The 19,539-nt window shown below is 37.2% G+C and overlaps 2 protein-coding genes across 3 annotated transcripts; one reads left to right on the top strand and one right to left on the bottom strand.

Moving 5' to 3' along the window:
• Window positions 1–379: 379 nt before the first annotated feature.
• Window positions 380–9,079, bottom strand: LOC125227804. The gene is made up of 5 exons (XM_048132152.1): window positions 9,000–9,079; window positions 5,162–5,297; window positions 3,503–3,588; window positions 1,072–1,228; window positions 380–757 (listed from the first exon to the last, which is right to left on the bottom strand). The coding sequence occupies exons 2-5, from the start codon at window positions 5,205–5,207 to the stop codon at window positions 489–491; spliced, it is 558 nt and encodes a 185-aa protein (XP_047988109.1). The 5' UTR covers window positions 5,208–5,297; window positions 9,000–9,079; the 3' UTR covers window positions 380–488.
• Window positions 8,369–14,962, top strand: LOC125227793 (F-box only protein 21-like). 2 transcript variants are annotated; one of them, XM_048132137.1, is made up of 12 exons: window positions 8,369–8,509; window positions 8,745–8,915; window positions 9,002–9,133; window positions 9,544–9,696; window positions 9,865–10,051; window positions 10,595–10,789; window positions 11,662–11,811; window positions 12,572–12,729; window positions 12,857–12,995; window positions 13,509–13,583; window positions 13,945–14,161; window positions 14,639–14,962. In XM_048132137.1, the coding sequence occupies exons 2-12, from the start codon at window positions 8,749–8,751 to the stop codon at window positions 14,815–14,817; spliced, it is 1,752 nt and encodes a 583-aa protein (XP_047988094.1). In that variant the 5' UTR covers window positions 8,369–8,509; window positions 8,745–8,748; the 3' UTR covers window positions 14,818–14,962. The 2 variants fall into 2 exon arrangements, with proteins under 2 accessions (XP_047988094.1, XP_047988092.1); XM_048132135.1 differs by lacking the exon at window positions 8,369–8,509 and having other exon boundaries at window positions 8,597–8,915.
• The last annotated feature ends 4,577 nt before the right edge of the window (window positions 14,963–19,539 follow it).

Genomic DNA, 19,539 nt, shown 5'->3' with positions numbered 1-19,539 from the left:
ATTTAGTTTCACCATAGAAACAAATCAAATTTATTTGTTCTAAATATAAATAGTTTAATCGTCTAATGACGTGCAAAAATCACTTAGTAAGTACTGTAATAAGTTCAGAGCAGAGCCATTTTAAAACGAAGTACCTAGTATCAAAAAAGGTTGATGTTTGCTTAATATCTTTTTTATCCTCAAAAACAAAACTGAAGAAGATAACCTCGTCGCTGTAGACAGGGCTTTATCAAATATACACATAGATAACAAAATAGCAAAAGGGACTGTACAAGTTTCTACTGGGTTGGCAATGCGCATGTGACATTCCTTAAGTTGCAGGCGTCCATAGGTTACGGTGACCGCTTTCCATCAGGCGGACCGTATGCCTGTTTGCCACCGACGTAGTTTAAAAAAAAAAGATAGGGAGTTTTTAATAATTTGCAAAAAAATGTATTTATTTAAGGCTAGAAATAGAAAGTTGCAATTTAAAAAAATGTGAAGACATTTCAATTCACATTCGAATAAAACGATACAGGAATCCTTGAGGCGAATTCATTCCCTTTCTTCCGCGGTACGGTGTATATCGGTCCCCGATTCTTGTCGTTGGCCAGCGGGATGTGGTCATCGAGACCCTGAGTGCTCCTCAGTTGGTTGGAGTTGGTCATCTCGAGGACCTGTCGCAGCTTCGCGATGGTCGCTGCTTGCTCGTCGCGTTCCATCTCGTTTATTAGTACCGGCAAATTCAGAGCACATACCCATAGGTAAAACATTCCCACTAAAATTCAGAAAAATGTTATTAATCTTATAATATATTTTAGTCAATCTGACCATTTTTTAATAAAACTAATTGGCATCAGGTACATTGTCGGTTGTGAGCATAATAAACGACGTTCCACGGGTAAAGCTGATATGGCGATCGGCACTTAACATCACATGCCGCTAAATTAGTATTTAGGTACCTATCGAATGTCGATTATGTTACCTAGTCGGTACTTAGGTCATTTTGAAACTAAAACTTGTTGCGTCGTACCTGAACTCCTGAATATTTACCTACGTCTTTTATCAAGAAAAAAAATACCTAATACTTACAAAGAAGAAAGCCGCCGGCGACACTAGCGCCGATGAGAAGTCCAATGTCCATAGTGTTCTGTTTTAGCACCAGTAACCCAGTGGCCACTAGGACTGACAGAAATAGCAGCCGGATCAGCTCTGCCAGGATAAACCCGATAAGAAGTATGTTTTGAAACTGTCAACATAAAAATAAAAAGTTACGTCTAGGTACTTATTTATTGATATCAGACAATTTTCTCTTGCAATCTGGACCCTGTAGCCAAAGAATACAATTGTTCACGCTCCGCGTATCGTATCTTAGCTATCCCTCCATCGCTCTTCCTATTGGTTCGGAAGAGCTCGTTGCGTATCGCTCCCTATGGAGCGCCAAGATTGTAGGTATATACATATAGAATGTTACTTGGTTACATGCCTAGGGTACTATAATAATTATAGTTGTTGATATGTTTAATTTGTTACTCTAGCTCAGCGGTACCAACTCAATTGCTGGTGTCACCAACCGTAACATTCAAACGTAAAGGACAGTACGTTAGCTAATTCACCTTACGACTCGTTGCTACAAGGCAAAACCGTGTGTGTGTGGATTGAGTGAGCACCTTCCGAAAATAAAAAAAAATATGCTGATCATTTAGTAAAAGTTCTAAAACAATTGTAAAACGAATCTCTGAATTTGTAAAAAGATAAATCAAAAGATACAGCCATTAACATGTGCTCACTCAGTTCTCACAAACTACCAACGAAAACAGTGAATATATTCATTTAACATATAATATTTATATACTAACATTTAGTAAAAAATAGGCCAACCTACCTCTATAAATATTAGATCACCTAGTGACGTATTAAATTTTTTACAAATAGTTTCTTATGCTCACTCAATCCACACACTTTTGAAAAGCTGAATTTTGATGAAAAACATAAGATTTAGACCGCTATTATATGTGTATAGTTTAGTAAAAGTGAAATGGGAATTTGTAAAATACAAAACGAACCACTAACGTGTCAGGTTTTTTTATAATAAATTTTTGTAAGTGCTCACTCAGTCCACACGTTTTGAGAAAGTTAAAAATGTAAATATCTTACGATTTGTAGCACCTAAGACACTCGAAAGTACTTCAACATTTAGTAAAAATTTTTACTAAATATCCACCATCTAATATTTTATATTCGTTGTCTAGTTTTAAAGATATTCAGACATAACTTTTCTCATACAAATGTATCAAGTAGGGTGACCACACTATGTCGGCTCCTGATTTTCCCCACCTTCCCATTGTCATATTGAGATTGGGGAGTTTCGTTCGTTTAATTTTGATAATATTAAACTAATACCATATTAATTATCCATCTGCAAACTGTTTTTAGGTTATGTTCTTGGCCTAGTGATGATGTGTATTGTGTAATTTTTATCGACGTCAGGATAATAACCATATCGACATGCATGCATTAAAAAGGACATGAATGATAATTGGTAAGAAACAAAGAATATAATACTTCACTAGTAAGAAACCAGAACCTGGTAATCTAATCGCGCTAACAGATGAGCGTACCGGATTTGTAAGTGGGAGCGAGAAATAGTTATTCTTTTCTCGCTCCCACTTACAAATCCGGTAAACTATTATCAAAATTGAACGAAACTCCCCAATCTCAATATGACAATGGGAAGGTGGGGAAAATCAGGAGCCGACATAGTGTGGTCACCCTGCTTGATACATTTGTATGAGAAAAGTTATGTCTGAATATCTTTAAAACCAGACAACGAATATAAAATATTAGATGGTGGATATTTAGTAAAAATTTTTACTAAATGTTGAAGTACTTTCGAGTGTCTTAGGTGCTACAAATCGTAAGATATTTACATTTTTAACTTTCTCAAAACGTGTGGACTGAGTGAGCACTTACAAAAATTTATTATAAAAAAACCTGACACGTTAGTGGTTCGTTTTGTATTTTACAAATTCCCATTTCACTTTTACTAAACTATACACATATAATAGCCGTCTAAATCTTATGTTTTTTATCAAAATTCGGCTTTTCAAAAGTGTGTGGATTGAGTGAGCATAAGAAACTATTTGTAAAAAATTTAATACGTCACTAGGTGATCTAATATTTATAGAGGTAGGTTGGCCTATTTTTTACTAAATGTTAGTATATAAATATTATATGTTAAATGAATATATTCACTGTTTTCGTTGGTAGTTTGTGAGAACTGAGTGAGCACATGTTAATGGCTGTATCTTTTGATTTATCTTTTTACAAATTCAGAGATTCGTTTTACAATTGTTTTAGAACTTTTACTAAATGATCAGCATATTTTTTTTTATTTTCGGAAGGTGCTCACTCAATCCACACACACACGGCAAAACCTCCTAAAAATGTTGAATTAATGCCGCTGTTCTAGCTTGTTCATTAAATATTATAATTACTTAAATCCTAAATAATATATCCTTACAGTATATGCCCCGTAAATGAACAAGATACAAGTCACTATGTACAAACACGTGACTGTTATTCCGAAAGTGACGTAGCGGTTGAAATCTGGAATGGAGAAGTTATTATACAAGGTGCCCATGAGGAAATGGAATATTTTTTACCACGCATTTCTGAATTTTCTGAGGTCAACGTTAAAAGAGCCTTTTGTACCGGGTAACAACAAGAAAAAATTTTTTTTTCATTGGGTAAATAACTGAAACTAGGCGAAACCCAGAAAAGTTTATATGGAATTTTAGTCTTATCTTACGCTGTTCAAATTATTCCGTTTCCTCATGGGCACCTTGTATGTTGTGGGTAGGTATTTTTTAGCAATATACAATAAGAATTAAATATAAACGTAAAAGTGCAAGCTCATTGAGAAACCCATGCAGCGTTTGCGTAAATCTCATTAAGGCCCACTTGCACCAACCACTTAACTCAGGGTTAGTGGGCTGTCATCTGTCAAATTCCATATAAAATGATGGGTTAACCCTCGGGTTAACTCTCCATTTTAGTTGGTGCAAGTGGCCCTAAGTAGCTTTGGCAATTATAACTTGATAGGAGACCTACTGAAGATGGCATAAATGTATTTATTATATTTGTAGTAAAGAAAATACTAAGGTCCGACCGAGATCTCGGTCTCGGCATTCTCGGCCAAAAATGGGGCCGAGATCTCGGTCTCGGTTCTCGGCCAAAATATGCCGAGATTCTCGGTGAAACCGAGACTGATATTTTGAATTTATTGCGCACTCGCGTCCGGTTTTTAGCTACCCGTTGATTACATCGCCCTTTTGGTATCCTGATTTTAGTGATTTTAGTTCTTTATAGTTTTTTTTTTTCTCTATAGGCTATGGTGCCGTATACTTGTTTGTCACTGACGTAGTCTATTTTGCTACGGTAGATAGGTAAGGGGTGTGGTAGGTTTGGGTAGTTACGGAACCACTGAGCACGGCCCGACATGCTCTTGGTTTCCTGATTATAGGCGAATTTCGATTATGAAAACATTTTTTGCAAAAATTGCATGTTTTTCACTGTTTTATAAATTCTCGGTCTCGGCCGAGAATCAAATTGAATCTCGGTCTCGGTCTCGTTCTCGGCCGAGACAAAAATATCGTTCTCGGTCGGACCTTAGAAAATACATTTCAAGGAGTCCCGTGTGGTGATGGGTTAATAATTTCACCACTCTTTCTTCCCGTGGGTGTCTTAGAAGTCGACTGTGGGATGTGGGATATGGGATTAATTGTTGCGTGGGCGGGAGGCTGGCAACTTGTCACTGCAATATCACAATTTCGTTTTCTTACAACTCCTGTTGCCAAGAGACAAGAGTGGCAATGAAACTTGGGTACCTAGTTTCATATGCTCTGGCTACCTCTTTATGGAATATATGCGTGCATATATGTATTTAAAGAAGTTACTGTGCTCCATAGGTTGTAGACGTTAGTTATTAAGGTGGAAATTGTGTAGAAATGATTATTTTAAATACCACGTCGGTGGCAAACAGGTATACGGCCCGCCTGATGGAAAGCGGTCACCGTAACCTATGGACGCCTGCAACTCAAGGGGTGTCACGTGCGCGTTGCCGACCCATTAGAAACTTGTACACTCCTTTTATGCATAAGATTATTAAAATATACTTCACGTGTCAGAATATCATCTATATAATCCTTTGTATAAATCAATATCATGTTGTGTGTCCACGTGGTGATGTCATCCTTGGCTTGGTCGGGGTGAGTGTAGGCCAAGCCGCATCCGATCAATATTATCAAGGCTTGCACCTGCAGCAAATTATACTATTAAGTACCTCAATATCGACAACAATGACAGCTTCGCTTACTTCGAATACTTCGATAATCTATTCTTAGTTTAAACTAAACGATTCCTGTATTAGTTCAAGTTTAGGTATGTTTGCCGGTTTTAAAATAGGATTTTAGTTTGGTTACTGATGTTATCTTTAGGCCAACAGGGCATACTAGGGACAAATGTAGCGCGGCACGTGTCGTGTCGCCAGTGCGTCAAATTATAACGCGCGCGAGACCACCATTATGGCGAATATAAATACTTACTAAAGAAAATATACCGATTAAAATGCCTCCCAAGCGTAAAGAAAACCAAAAGCAGCAGCTATAAACAAACGCCATTTTTAAATATTCTTAAAACTTGTGAATTTTACATGTTTTTTTTTGATAAATTGATTTTTGAAACTCCACTAATATCTTAGATAAATAAGTTATAGGACTAACAGCCATCACAAATAATGGAACCGTCAATACTAACATGCATGTTCCATGTTGTTTCGGAACAAATACGATAATTTAGGAGATATTGATCTTGATGATACATGACCCTGATTACCAAAGCTTTTAGGGGTCCGCTCGCCGAAATCCGTGATATACTGAAGCTGAATAAAAGAGACAGAACTCGCCGTCAAAAAAACAGTTTACAAACAATCGCTGTGCTCTATTTTTAACACAGCATACCTTAATTGCCTGTATGGTGTATGCGTAGCCGAATGCAGATGCACAAACGCTCACGAAACGCTCATGCTATTATCTCTTTCGTAGCTATCTATCTCTATCGCTCTTGCGTATTGGTGGGACAGAGCCAGACTACATTTCTGTGGCGTTTCACGTCGCAGAAATGCCATTCGGCTACGGGGCCTGAATCCTGATCTGAATCTTGGCGGGAATTGAAAATGAGAAACCAGTAATAGTACATTGTGAAACAAGGGGAGAAAGATGAATATTATATACTAACGAGAGTAAGTTAAATCACGACGGCTTGCCGGAGCGATTTAAAGACTCGAGTTAGTAATATTCATACTCCCCGAGTTACACACAATGTTTTTCATCTCACTCGCAATGTAAAAAATATGTAAATAGATGTAAAAAAAGTTAAGTAAGGTACAAGAAATTTCATTATTCCCTTGGGAGAACGATTTTTCTATCGCTCCGCCTGCGTGCAATAGCACATTTAAAGTGCGGGTGTGATGAAAAAAATATTATTACACGACATACGGAACGGAACCTATTGATGTGCCTGGATTGCTTAATAATTATACTTATCAGTCATGGGTTGTATTGTCATGCCATGAATAGTTTTAATAGCTAGACTAATTTGAAATCAGATATATGTATACAAATACATAGAAGATATGTTGTAAGTACCTAGAATTCTTAGACAAACATTTTATTTCCAGAGGTAAAATGTGTTATGATGTGATGTGGATGGACATATAATTAACGACATAAGAATTAGCCGTTACTTAGCGTATTTCAGCATTTTAGGAAAGTAATTTTTTTCGTACCTAAGTTTAATTGTAACGAATTCAACGAAACAAATAATGAAATAGCTCACGTTTCCGAGCCGAGATAATTTGTTAAAATAATACACGTAATACAATACAGTAGTATAACAATATCCGGTTCGAAGGACCATATTCGACTTGAGGATCGTTGACTACGAAGATCATCATCATTAAATAAACAAACAGTTGGTAGAGTATCTTCGGAAAGTGAAGAGTCATGAAATGTATGGCGTCCAATACATTCCACGACACGACTTAAATAAATAAACTGAAATAAGATGCCAACCTATATTCGAAAATGTAACGAATAACTCCAGTGGTAGAGGTAGGACATTTTTGATTTGGATAAAACAGTTGGTAGTTAATGTATTGGTAATAATAAAAATACAAAAAACAATTTACAACTTGTATTATAAGTGGATTTCTCTTTCATAAAAGGAATGGGATAGGGACTACCGCTTGTAATATGAGTTGTAAATTGTTATGCAATAGGCCCCTAGTCGCTTTATTTTGGGTGCTAGTAACATTGAGCTTATTGAGCTATTACTACTACGTAGTAGGCTTGCCACAGACAGTCTTAAAAATTCATAATCTTAAAAAAAAATTGTATGCAATCTGACAGTTCAAACTGACACTGACAGATCAATGTCAGTGTCAATTGCATACAATTTTTTTTTAAGATTATGAATTTTTAAGACTGTCTGTGGGAAGCCTTACAGTCAGCAGCAGAAGTTCCGTAGCGGGCAAGGTGTTCAAAATGAACTTGACACGATCTTATTTTTAAGACAATAAGAGCGTGTTAGCATGCGCGGATCCAGGGGGGGGTCATGGGGGTCATGACCCCCCCCTGGAGCCTAGGTTGGCCATACAAATAGACCACGTGACCCGCCCTCTGGGGCCTGGGCCTTTACCACGTGACCCCCCCTCCCCCTGGGCACGAAGCTGGATCCGCGCTTGTTAGGATCATTGTGAACACCTTACCCGTTACATAACTTCTGCTGCTGACTGTACATTAACTTCAATGGCTAGTAAAACCTTAGAGAAAGAAAGTATTCACATTATCCGATACGATATCGAATGTAGGACCGATATCCCATACATTACAGGCGCTATCTTGGATTTTTCCATTGAAATCCTTCCGATATTGGATCGGATAGTGTGAAAACGGACTTATTCTCTCTGTTCGAAATGAAATAGACTTAATCGTATGCCGCCGATCTGATGAGATGAGTCTGTTAAGTAGCTAACAATTGACCGCATCACCGCACCGTAGACACGAGTGAGAGCGAGAAACAAATAACCTTTTTCGCTCCCACTTACAGGCTAGTATGTGACCTGGCAGGTAATTATGGTCGCGCGATAAATGATAAAACATCTGGCCGTCCCTATCGCACTTACTAATAGTGCGATAGGGACGGCCTGATATTTGATCGTCTATCGCGCGACCACGCTACCCGTGCTGGGTGCGGTACAGTCATGTGTTAAGCTAGGAACATACTACGTGGACGTCCGCCGTCCGCGGACGCGGATCTAGACGTTGGTCGTGGACGTGGCCTTGAGCGCACGGGCGTCCGCTCGAAATCTGGCTCACTGGATGTTTTGGTCAGCCGAAGCCACGTCCCGAAGACCGTGCACAACTGCACACTGATCGGTCGCGGTCGCGCAACCGCGGAGGTCCGCGAAGTATGTTCCTATCTTTAGCAAATTTCCGAACGTACCGTACCTAGAATTTGACATTAGTGTCAATGTCAAATTGTCAATTTCCATTGAGTTTTCATAGGTTTTTCATATGCATAGGGGTTTGATCGATTACTTTGTTGATGATAATAAACTCAATTAAACTCCTCAAATATATAGTTAGCTGATGGTCAATAATTACCAAATATTTATTGTATTTAGAATAAAACATTACTTACAGCAAAATGGAGGAAGAAACCTGTGCTATAAAAAGTCTGCCGAACGAAATAATAACTTTGATACTAGATAGAAATGATATCCGCGATATTCTACGATTCGGTGTAACTTGCAAGCGATTCCAAGATTTCGTGAGGAGTAATCAGTACTTATGGAAAGAAATGACTAAGCGAACGTAAGGTCCATCATTATTTACTCAAAAATTAGCATTCAATATCTAAAGGTTAATAAAAGAAAAACAAAATGTTTGGATTCTTACAGGTTGCCAGAGCCTCTCTTTAAGACTCTTGAAGAATACACTGAAGGAGATTGGTTGATTGAATTGAAAGGGTACCACACAGTAAAGAAGCAGGTGTATTTGGAACTAATTGCAATGTCACCACAGTTTTATGGGTAGGTAATAGGTATATATTAAACGTTTTTTTGAGTATCTAATTTTAGAACCTTCAGTGCAGTTAACTTAACTCTTAACTAACCATACTTTGTATAAAGTCTTTTGACCCAGTACTGTAGCGAACATGTTTAAATAAAACTCAGAAAATCAGGTTATACATGTTACAGTTTTTACCCCCAGGTTAAGTCAATCAAATTTGATTAATTGAAATAAAATAAAAATTCCAAAAGCTTAAAAATTATGGATGCTAATTCAAGAGTTAACCATGGAAGTGTACATATAAAATGGTTAATATCTGGGTTAAGTCTTGATCACATCTAGGCTAGTAAAACCAGTCCTTATTAATGTTTTTCTCAGTTGCCCAGATATTAGTTGGGGTATAATTTTATTTGTGCATGAATTGTTTTAGGAGGGATAATGATATTAACATTCAGGATGTGAGACCCTTCTTTAAAGCAGCCCTGGTCAACAGGTTCAGCTTTAATTTTGCAATATACATTCTACAAGATGTAATCAGAAAAGGCAATATTTTGATTAATAATAATTACAAAACAGTCAAAAAGTAAGTATTTCTTTTATCTTATTAAGTATTTTAGTAAATAGTACAGAGTTTGTAACCCGCTAACTCCTATTATTAAGACTATTTTTTTTTCATCATAGCATGTAATTAATAAAATAGTATTAAAATTTGCTTAGTTTTAGTGATTTATATTGACATTTTTAATCCCAGGCCCTTCACTTTGACGGAAATGCACTATGCGAAGATTGTCCTGAGGCATTTAATTCATACATTCCTATCTCTAAAGTGGGTCAAGGCTCATGTGAACAATGAACTGTCACCTGCAGCTGTCTGTAACTTCTTCATTCAGTGGGTTGACACCCTCCACATACACCCTGATGAAAATATTGAAATAAGGGTAATAATTATATAAAACTTTTCATTCATGTAATTAAATATCTGAGTAGTCTGCCAGCTAATCATGTCAAAAGGTATGGAAGGAAACCAGTTCAGATGAGAAACACTGGTCCAGTAAAAACAATATTTTGGTCAGTAATTAGACATTATTGACACAATGTTGTGTTTATGATATGTATTTAATTTTTTTTTAATGGTATTAAAAAAATTTCTGAATGTAATCAAAAAACGTTTTTGAATTACATTCTTGCTGAGACGTCTTGTAATGCGTCTCTTAGTGTGGCCGGTCCCTAATTCAGTACTTCTGGTCTAGTTAGGAGATTGGGAGTTAAATTCTGGATACTGGAAAAATATTTCAATTAGTTCAAATTATCCCCCTGTTGAAATAGTACCCAAGCCTGTACCATAAATAAAAACCATACATCTGAATTTCTTGTATGTCTTGTGAAATGGTTAGCAACCAGACCACCAGTATAAAATATTTAGTAAAATATGTTGTTACTTAGTATCATTATTTGATAGTTTTAAACAATGAACATTTCAGATAAATGACTTGGTTGAGAAAGTAAAAATTATTTTACGAGAAGATGAAATTAGAAAAGCAGCCGTAGAAGACGATGTAGAAAAACAACGAATTACGGAAAGAGATATTTTATCGGCCGTCACGCAAGTGGTGTATCATGACAGGCATATGGCTATTACTACTTCGTCTAACTTGGACACCTTGGATATTGTCAAGGCATGTGCACCAGATAAGTAATAGTAATTATTCACGACCGAGTACAACGCCTCATCGTCGCTGGCGCCATCTAGTGAGCTCTTAGAGAAAGTTAAAGATGTCCGACTATCGTCAATCATAGAAAGCGTCCTTATGACACTGGTCCCACCAAAAGCGAGCTAGGAGCTATCTAGACGACCGGTCTGACTCAGTCAGTAGTGACCCTGCCTGCTAAGCCACGGTCCTGGGATCAAATCCCGGTAAGGGCATTTATTTGTGTGATGAGCACAGATATTTGTTCCTGAGTCATGGATGTTTTCTATGTATATAAGTATGTATTCCAATATTTATTTATCTATTTAAGTATGTATATCGTCGCTTAGCACCCATTGTACTTGTACAAGCTATGCTTAGTTTGGAGCTAAGTTGATCTGTGTAAGATGTCTCCAATATTTATTTATTTATCTTAGAAGCGAACAAAAGATAGTTGGTCCCGTGTAAATAAAAGAGACGCGATGATAGCGCGAGCGGGTTATAGTTAGTAGCCGACCGGTGTACTATAAATCGCTCGCTCTGTCATAGCTCACTCGCTTTTGGTGGGACCAGTGCCTAGATCATAAGCGGACAAAGACCCGTAGTAAAGCTGAAAGAAAAAATAACACAAATGCATACATACATACCTATTTTAATTTTTTTCTGCTAATTCCATTCCGCAACGGCTCATAATCATTATCAACACATGTCTGAATAAATATTTTCTCTTGCTGCTATAGGTACTATATGTCCATCAAAGATCTTAAGTTTCAGTTTAAAACGGAAAATCAGAGAAATATTTTTGTGTTTTTCTATTGTAGTAACATACTCAAGTAATATCGAATTAATTTACATTTTAGGTCCTGGACAATAAATGTGGAAATGTGCTGGTGGTTACCGCAATCTACCAGGCGGTCGCTAAGAAGTGTGGCGTGAACTGCGAGCTCATCGCGTTCCCCAACCACCTGTTTTTGGAGTGGCGCGACAACTCCGATCCTAAAAACCCGCAGGTACGATCGAAAGAAAATACAATTTCTCTTACAATATCTTCCTACAAGATCTTGATCCTGCCATGTTGTTTACTAAATCACCCTCGTCTTCCACCCGTAAACTAACCGTGAGCCGTTTGGTGCCATAGGCACCATTCTAGTTCAGAGCTAGCCATCTTCATAGACTACGTATATTCCTCTTGATACGCTTGTAACAATAATGCTACCTACTTATTTTTCCAATCGACATCAGCGTTAAAAACGGCTTTGTCAGAACCACCGCTCCTTCATACTAGATATTGCGACGGTGCGACAAACGAGAAATGTATTACTCAACATCTTACAAGAGCTATTATAACCGGAAAATTTTCAACTTCATCTAGCCAAGTAACTTCAGTAGATAGTACCTTCAAGGGTAATAGCCCTTTATCTATCACAAAAACTTCCCTATCTGAAGTCTAGAAATATATAAATTTAATGTATACAATGAATAAAGCCTCTAAACCTCAACACTTCCAAACCTCAGACGTCAATGCGTTCTCTTTCTCTTCTCTCTGATTGTAGATCACTGACATTAGCCATTGCTCCCACCCATAAAAGAGAGAGCGAGCAATTTATCAGTTCATCGCTCGGCGACGCACGCGCTTTCATCGCGTCTTTATCTTTTGTCAAAAAACTACTAACTATCAAACAAGGTTTATTATGAGATCCTCAACATAGACAATTTATTTTCTGTGACCACTAACAGTAGCGTCTGATATGATATCTTATATACACGCAGGTGTACACAGTGGAGCCCTCTAGCGGGGAGCTGAACCGTCGCCGCCGCTGCCCGTTCTCGCAGAACGGCCCGACCACCAACTACAGATACTGCCCGGACTCCCTGCTCCAGTTCATCTGCTCGTCGTTCCACATGAGCATGGGAGCTATTCGCAACTGGTAATTATTCTCACAACAAATACCATATAATAATGGCCTAATATTAATTTATTTATTCTTCGAACCGGTGGTTATACAGTTTCAACTGCTAATTAAAAAAAGCTAAATAACATGCTCTTAATTTTAGGAATACACTAAACGCTTTGCACCTTTTGGATTTCCTGGGATCGAATCGGAGTACACACAGTTCATACAAAAATTTCCTGCCATACTTACTTGACCCAACGCATATGTCAGCGATGACTGCGCCTCTCAACCTGAAACACGTAAGTTTTCCTAAGATACACTGCGAAACGATTTTAAACTGCACGTCAATGCAAACTTTCCATACAAATTGCAGTCTGTGTGTTTCTGCCCTTAGTTACCTTTTTAGTAGGTTCAGGTATCAGCTGATATGCCAATCCCCATGCGCGGATCTAGGGGGGGGGTCATGGGGGTGACCCCCCCTGGGGCCTGGGCCTTTACCACGTGACCCCCCCCTGGGCACGAAGCTGGATCCGCGCTTGCCAACCCCATGTCCATGAAGAACGAATTGCAGAAGATCATTAGTTCAGAAATAGACTTGAACCTTTATCCACGTTAAGAGAAAAGCCGCACGCTTCACGAGTTTCGAGATCGTGCGGAATTCGAAAGTTAGGTAGCTACAAAACCAAATGCCTGGCGCAAATTGTTTTTTGTCCATCATCAATTCAAAACTGATTGATCTTTTCCACAACAACCTTCTTGATCACATTTTATTTATAATAAATTATACTGAATTCATTAATTGTCTTTTGCAGTTGAGCACTCCACACATCGAGATAATAAGAGCGCTCTCCCGAAATGAAGTGCCCGTCGATTGCTACAAGAAGCGAGTAAGTACCAAGACTGTTCAGTATTTTTGTTGATGGTTTATTATTTGGTAATTTGCTATGTAGAATATTTTTGTAGATCTTGCAGTATTTATGCAAGATCTTACAGTAGATTTCTATAGAACCTTTATCAAATAACAAGGTTGCCCGAAAGCTGTCAGTACTCAAAACTGTCTGCCCGAAATATGTACTGCCAGTTTTTTATTTATTTATTACGGCGATTAAAATAACGGTCTATTGACTATTAATACTCCTAAAAGTATAGTACCGGTAAATTTCAAGATTTTTTTTTTACAACGTCCACTAAGTCTTGGTATAGACCTATACTGATCTCCGTGTCACTAATAACCCCCTTATTTTCCAGTTCTCCATAAGACACCGCACGAGTAACGTGAAATACGCAGTGGGGATGACATGCTACCACACGAGATACGACTACGTGTGCATAATCCGCAGCTGGGACCTGCACTGCGCGCTCAAGTGGCAGAGCCAGATGACGGCCGAGAGCCTGTACTTTGGCGTCATGCAACCATTTTACAACGTCATCGCGGCTGACCAGTCGGAGCGTTACGTGCCCCAAGGTAAATTATCAGTTCTCCATAAAGACACTATTAGGTATTACTACTATTAGTAACATAACATGACATGAGGTAGGTACACCGTGGTTGTGACTTTGTGACGTGATATGACACAAGATACGACTACGTGTGAATCAACATCACAACGTCATCGCGGCGGACCGGTCGGAGCGTTATGTGCCTGAAGATAATGATCCGTACTCCATCGGTAATATTGGACATTCCACACTAAGTTCTAATTTGTTGAAGGCGGGGCGTTTCGCGCATGGCGTACCTAATATGATAATAAATATAAGTAGTCAAGTTAATTTATACCTCACTAAAGTTATCCATATTATCAAGTATTATATCGACTTTATATCGTTACCCTGACGAGTAAAAAAATTGAAACACACATCCGACAATTTTCTGGAATGCCCACAGTTGGCTAAGCTTGCTCGTCATTAAACATTTATCGTGAAGTTTTAAATTGTATTTCAGAATTTCTCAAGGAGCTAGATCGGCCCAACCGCCTCTACCACCTCGAGGATGTGATAGCGACGGAGTTCACCCATTTCGACGGCTTCGCGTACGTCCCGAACGACGAGAAGCGCGCCGAGTTCCCGGACGACGAGCCCGTCGTCAACGTGTACCGCGAGCGAGCCGAGCTCCTCAACTAAACCGGGACCACTACCGCGTGGTGGTACGGTCACGGACTTTAATTGTTGATCCACTTCTAGCTCATTTAAAAAAAAAAAGTCGCCGTCAATAGAACTTGTGAACAATGTAAACAAACCTTGTAGTTAAAATGTATTTAATTTCCATTCTAACTCATCAGATACTGGCTAAATCCACGTGTTATTTAATCAATTCATATCACATTATGATCCTCAACCTTTAAAATAATAAAATTGTGCTAAAATATTGATATTTTATATAATGGTTTGTTTACATTGTTGACAATTTCTATTGACAGCGATTTTATACTGGACATCTCATAGTTAAGCATAGTTAAGCTATGACGTTCCAGTATAAAATGAGCTAGAAGTGGATCAACAATTAAAGTCCGTGACTTTACAAATGATGGATTGGCATTTGGCATAGGGTTGTTTTGTCACTGGGGTTCTTCAAATTAGGTTGAGCGTGTCAATGACGAGGTCCAAAACGATCAACTGAAATATGGCAGGGCTATCTTTTGACTATTCAGATCTTGTGTATGTCCCTAGATGGTTTGTGTCCCTGGTGGAAGGATAACCAGACAGACAATCTCACCTGTGAGTCAATGGACCTTTTTGATAGTACCATTCAAATGGCGTTTGGCAGTTATTAAACCCACAAGAGACGTGCCGACAATAGGTAGATTTCGCCTATACAAACTGCCAGGAATACAGGGCTGTATCATTCCTAACACTTGCGTTTCTAGCGAGTATTGTTTATGATACGTAGGTATAGCAAATGTTTACTATTTATCTTTAGTATCTGTCTATATACTAATACTTGTATATCGTACCATTTTAAAATCTGATTGAATTCAGTAAGTAGTTTATAAGATATCTTCAAAAGATAGATTTACCTGACCAGACGCAATTATCCCGGTTTACCTTACATTTGAATTCAAATAATTTTATATAGTTGTTACCTAATAATGATAACCTTTATGGTTAATATATTTCAAAGCATAGGAATGTTACAAATTTAAATATATTTAAGAAAAAGCTTTAAATCGTAAGCGTTTAAGTACCTATAGCTAAATACTTATCTAGTTTGCTGTTTTTGCCGTTAGCACAAGAAAAAACTTCAGAATACAAAAAAAGAATAGAGGCTAATGAGGGAATACGAGTATATTAGGTAAAATGTACTACCCCACTCTCGAAGTACTATGTGCTACATTACAATAGGTACTTAGAAACAATATTCAGTAATAAATATCTATAAAGGTGTATGTGCAATTCAAATACATATTCTAATAACTTTAAAATACGTATATATGTATTAAGTCTGTGTTAGATCACTAAACATAATGCCTCGTTTCCATATTCTAAGCCATGCAAACGATAGCTGTTATTGTCGTAGGAAACAAAAAGTATCAGGCAGACTTATGTAACGGACCATGCCATGGGTAGGTATAAAATTCTACTCGCATGTCTCATTTTATCGTATGTTTTAACTAAGTATTTTGTCACCTAGTACCTACCCATAAAAGTTAGCTTTGTTTGGGGCTAAGTCCCATGATTATGTAGAAGATACAGATACCTACAGTCAGACAAGAAATAAAAGTGGCAACATTGTAGTGTTATCCCTTTAATTCAACTTTCAATATGTAAGAAAACTCTTCAGCGTTGGCCCTCCCAGGCTAACACCATGCTGAGTCGGGACCATTTCGTGGCAATTATTATGTATGTACCTATATTTTTGTGTTGTGTAAATAATTTCTGTTTGTCACACTTGTCACGAATAAATGATTTCTATTTCTTTAGTTTCTATAATTTCTTGTCGGACTGTACACGAAGGAATTGCGCTCAATGTCGACTGTGATTTGATAAAACACCGTGAAGCGAGCCTACAGGGATCGGAACCTGTATTTTTAAAAAGCCTCTAATTAACCAAATATATTATATATCATAGTCCCATTAAAAATTAAATATCAAGTTAAAGAAGGATGTGTGTTTTATTAGTAGGTATTAATATATGTATAGGTACAGCATTGAAAAGGTATATGTTATGTGTCAGTTGGGGACTTTATTAAGAGTTATTGTTAATAAATGAGACCATGTCGATCAAGGTTTAATCTATTGGGTGGTTGGTGTGTTGGTGGCCATCTTGGTGTGGAATTTATTTAATTACGGTTCGGCTTGTTATGTCCTTGTAAGGGTATATTTCCGGTACTTTTTTTATACGCGAATAGACGGCAATACCTATTATATTATAATTCATGGATATTGGGGGATTCATTTAAGAAGGTAGTGGTAGCTTTCTGTTATGGTGGTGGGATAAATTTATGTAAATTGAACTGATTAAGGTCAATAATAATTTGAGCATTTCTTTTTTTTTGCTAATAATTTTTTTTATTGTTTTAGGGAATTTTAGGTCAATTGTACTCAGAATCACGAGTACTTTCAATCTCACTGGGAGACAAAAAGTGTCCCAGATATTCCATACATTTTTGTTACTTTCCTCTTTTGTTACCCCATACAAAATGTACGGAAAATGGTAACAAAATAAGAAAAAAATCGTATGGGACAGTTTTTTTAACTACTAGGATTGAAAAAGCTAGTAATTTTGAGTAGAAATAGCATTTTTTTTTTTTTCAAAAATATCACACTTCATAAAAGTGGCAAAAAAAAAAGAAATGCTCATTTATCTATTGATAATTTACAGGAAAATAAAGTTTAAGTAAAACAATACTTATTTGCCTGCACCTGTCTAATCATCATGTAGTGCCTATAATACTGAAACTCCTAGGGCCGCTCCACGCGGACTTCAACACAACTGCAACTGTATGGGAACTGCACGCGGACATTGCATAGTCTGTACCGACCTCTAGGGCTCTAATCTTGGTGAGGAAGTATTATAATTATACAGTACTTTATTTTAATTTTGAAAAAGTTCCCGACACAGTGGACCGAGTTCCATCAAACATGGCTTGGTTCATCCGTTCGGGAGCTACAATGCCACAAACAGACACGTCAAAATTATAACAGTTATAACACCCCGTCGTTCTTGCGTCGCGCGTTAAAAAAAGATCATTATTTTTTGTATAAACTGACCAGTGATTGACCCGTTTTCACTTTATCCGATTCGATATCGGAAGGATTTCAATGGAAAAAATCGCGCCAAGATGGCGCCTTTAATGTATGGGATATCGATCTTACCACGCCGTAGTTGAAGCTCACTGGTTCAGTAGTTCATAGTTCAGTTCATTCACTCTCGACTTGAATACACCTAGATTATATTCAACCGGGAATACAGAATTTTTCTGTGTTAGTTGTAATCTATATCAGATAATACATACCTATAAATATAAAAACCTAACTATACTTATCATCGTCTTGTTTAGGCACTGGTCCCACCGCGAGCTAGTAAGCTATGAGCTATCGGCTATAAAAACGAACAAAAGATAAGCACTCCCGTGCAAATAAAAGAGACACGGCGATATTGATAGCTCACCGCTGGGCGAGTAACTATAAACATCGCCGTGTCTCTTTTATTTACACCGGTGTGATCATCTTTTGTTCGTTTTTATAGCCGATAGCTCATAGTTTACTAGCTCGCGGTGCGACCAGTGCCTTAGTACCCCCAACTCGAGCCTTACTGTGTGACTACTAGCTGACTATGTAGATATTCCCATATTATTTTCTGATAACTAATATTTATTAGGGTTTTTTTATACAGGGTGATTTACGAGACATGATCAGGCGTAACACTAAACTCTTGTTTTTTAATCGGCCATCATGATGTATAAAACAAACCAAATACCTAAATAAGCACTCCTTTTTTTAATGGAGACTAATTTAATCCCGCTCGTCTCCTAAATCATCATATTTCCACTTTCTATATACTGTGATCGTTATACATGCACAATTGCACATGGGCATATAACTGGGCAAGTTTGCTGTTACGGTTTTAGTGTATTATACTAGTAGAACATAAGTACTAGGATTAAATTATAACAGATTCATTTTTCTATCCTAGTCTACATCATCAAAGATTATTGATATAATAGATGTATCCATCCCGTACCACAAAATGCGACCGTCAACGCGAAACTCTATTGATTCCAGCGAAAAGCGATAGGTGTCACTCATAGTCCCATTTGCCATAGATTTATATTTAATTAATTTGAAACATGGCCAATTTTTAAATTTACATGTTAAGATCTCATTTACTATAGGACCAGGTTATAAATATGGTTAAAAAAAAAGATCTCATTTACTCGACATAAAATAATAAAAACTGTTCCAAAAAACATCAAAAACATATATTAAATCTATGATTACAATTAATATGATCAATGGCTTTAATAATTAAAATTATAAATATATGAGCAAATCCAAGGCTTCAAAAATAATTGCACATAGAAAGGTACATTTTTATCTAAACAGATTAATCAATTCAATCAAAATTAAAATTATTAATTCTATTTTGATATTTACATTAATTCATATCCCACGCCTCTAGTCTCCAGTATTCCAGTTGTCTCCAGAATGTACCGGCAGGATATCCAGAAATGAGCAAATACATACACAGCAGTTTTTTAATATAATTATAACCATGTACTTCCAAAAACATATCTGTACTAACGTTTTTCAATTTTATGTAAACACGTGGAAGTTTAAAAATATCGCCTTCAAATTTGACCCTTATATCTATATTAAAGCTATACATAAGTATATGGCTTAACA

Source organism: Leguminivora glycinivorella, chromosome 7, assembly GCF_023078275.1.
Source record: "Leguminivora glycinivorella isolate SPB_JAAS2020 chromosome 7, LegGlyc_1.1, whole genome shotgun sequence".
Classification (NCBI taxonomy): domain Eukaryota; kingdom Metazoa; phylum Arthropoda; class Insecta; order Lepidoptera; family Tortricidae; genus Leguminivora; species Leguminivora glycinivorella.
The sequence above is the reverse complement of the archived record's forward strand: the minus strand, read 5'-3'. Positions and strand labels throughout refer to the sequence as shown.

Bases quoted from the DNA above. Each gene is read 5' to 3' on its own strand.
- LOC125227793 (XM_048132137.1), top strand. From the start codon at position 8,749: ATGGAGGAAGAAACCTGTGCTATAAAAAGTCTGCCGAACGAAATAATA. The intron at 9,134-9,543 runs GTAGGTAATAGG...GAATTGTTTTAG, and splicing joins ATGTCACCACAGTTTTATGG to GAGGGATAATGATATTAACA. The intron at 12,730-12,856 runs GTAATTATTCTC...TCTTAATTTTAG, and splicing joins ATGGGAGCTATTCGCAACTG to GAATACACTAAACGCTTTGC.
- LOC125227804 (XM_048132152.1), bottom strand. From the start codon at position 5,207: ATGATATTGATTTATACAAAGGATTATATAGATGATATTCTGACAC. The intron at 3,589-5,161 runs GTGAAGTATATT...TCTCCATTCCAG, and splicing joins TATAGATGATATTCTGACAC to ATTTCAACCGCTACGTCACT. The intron at 1,229-3,502 runs GTAAGGATATAT...TTATGTTGACAG, and splicing joins TCATTTACGGGGCATATACT to TTTCAAAACATACTTCTTAT.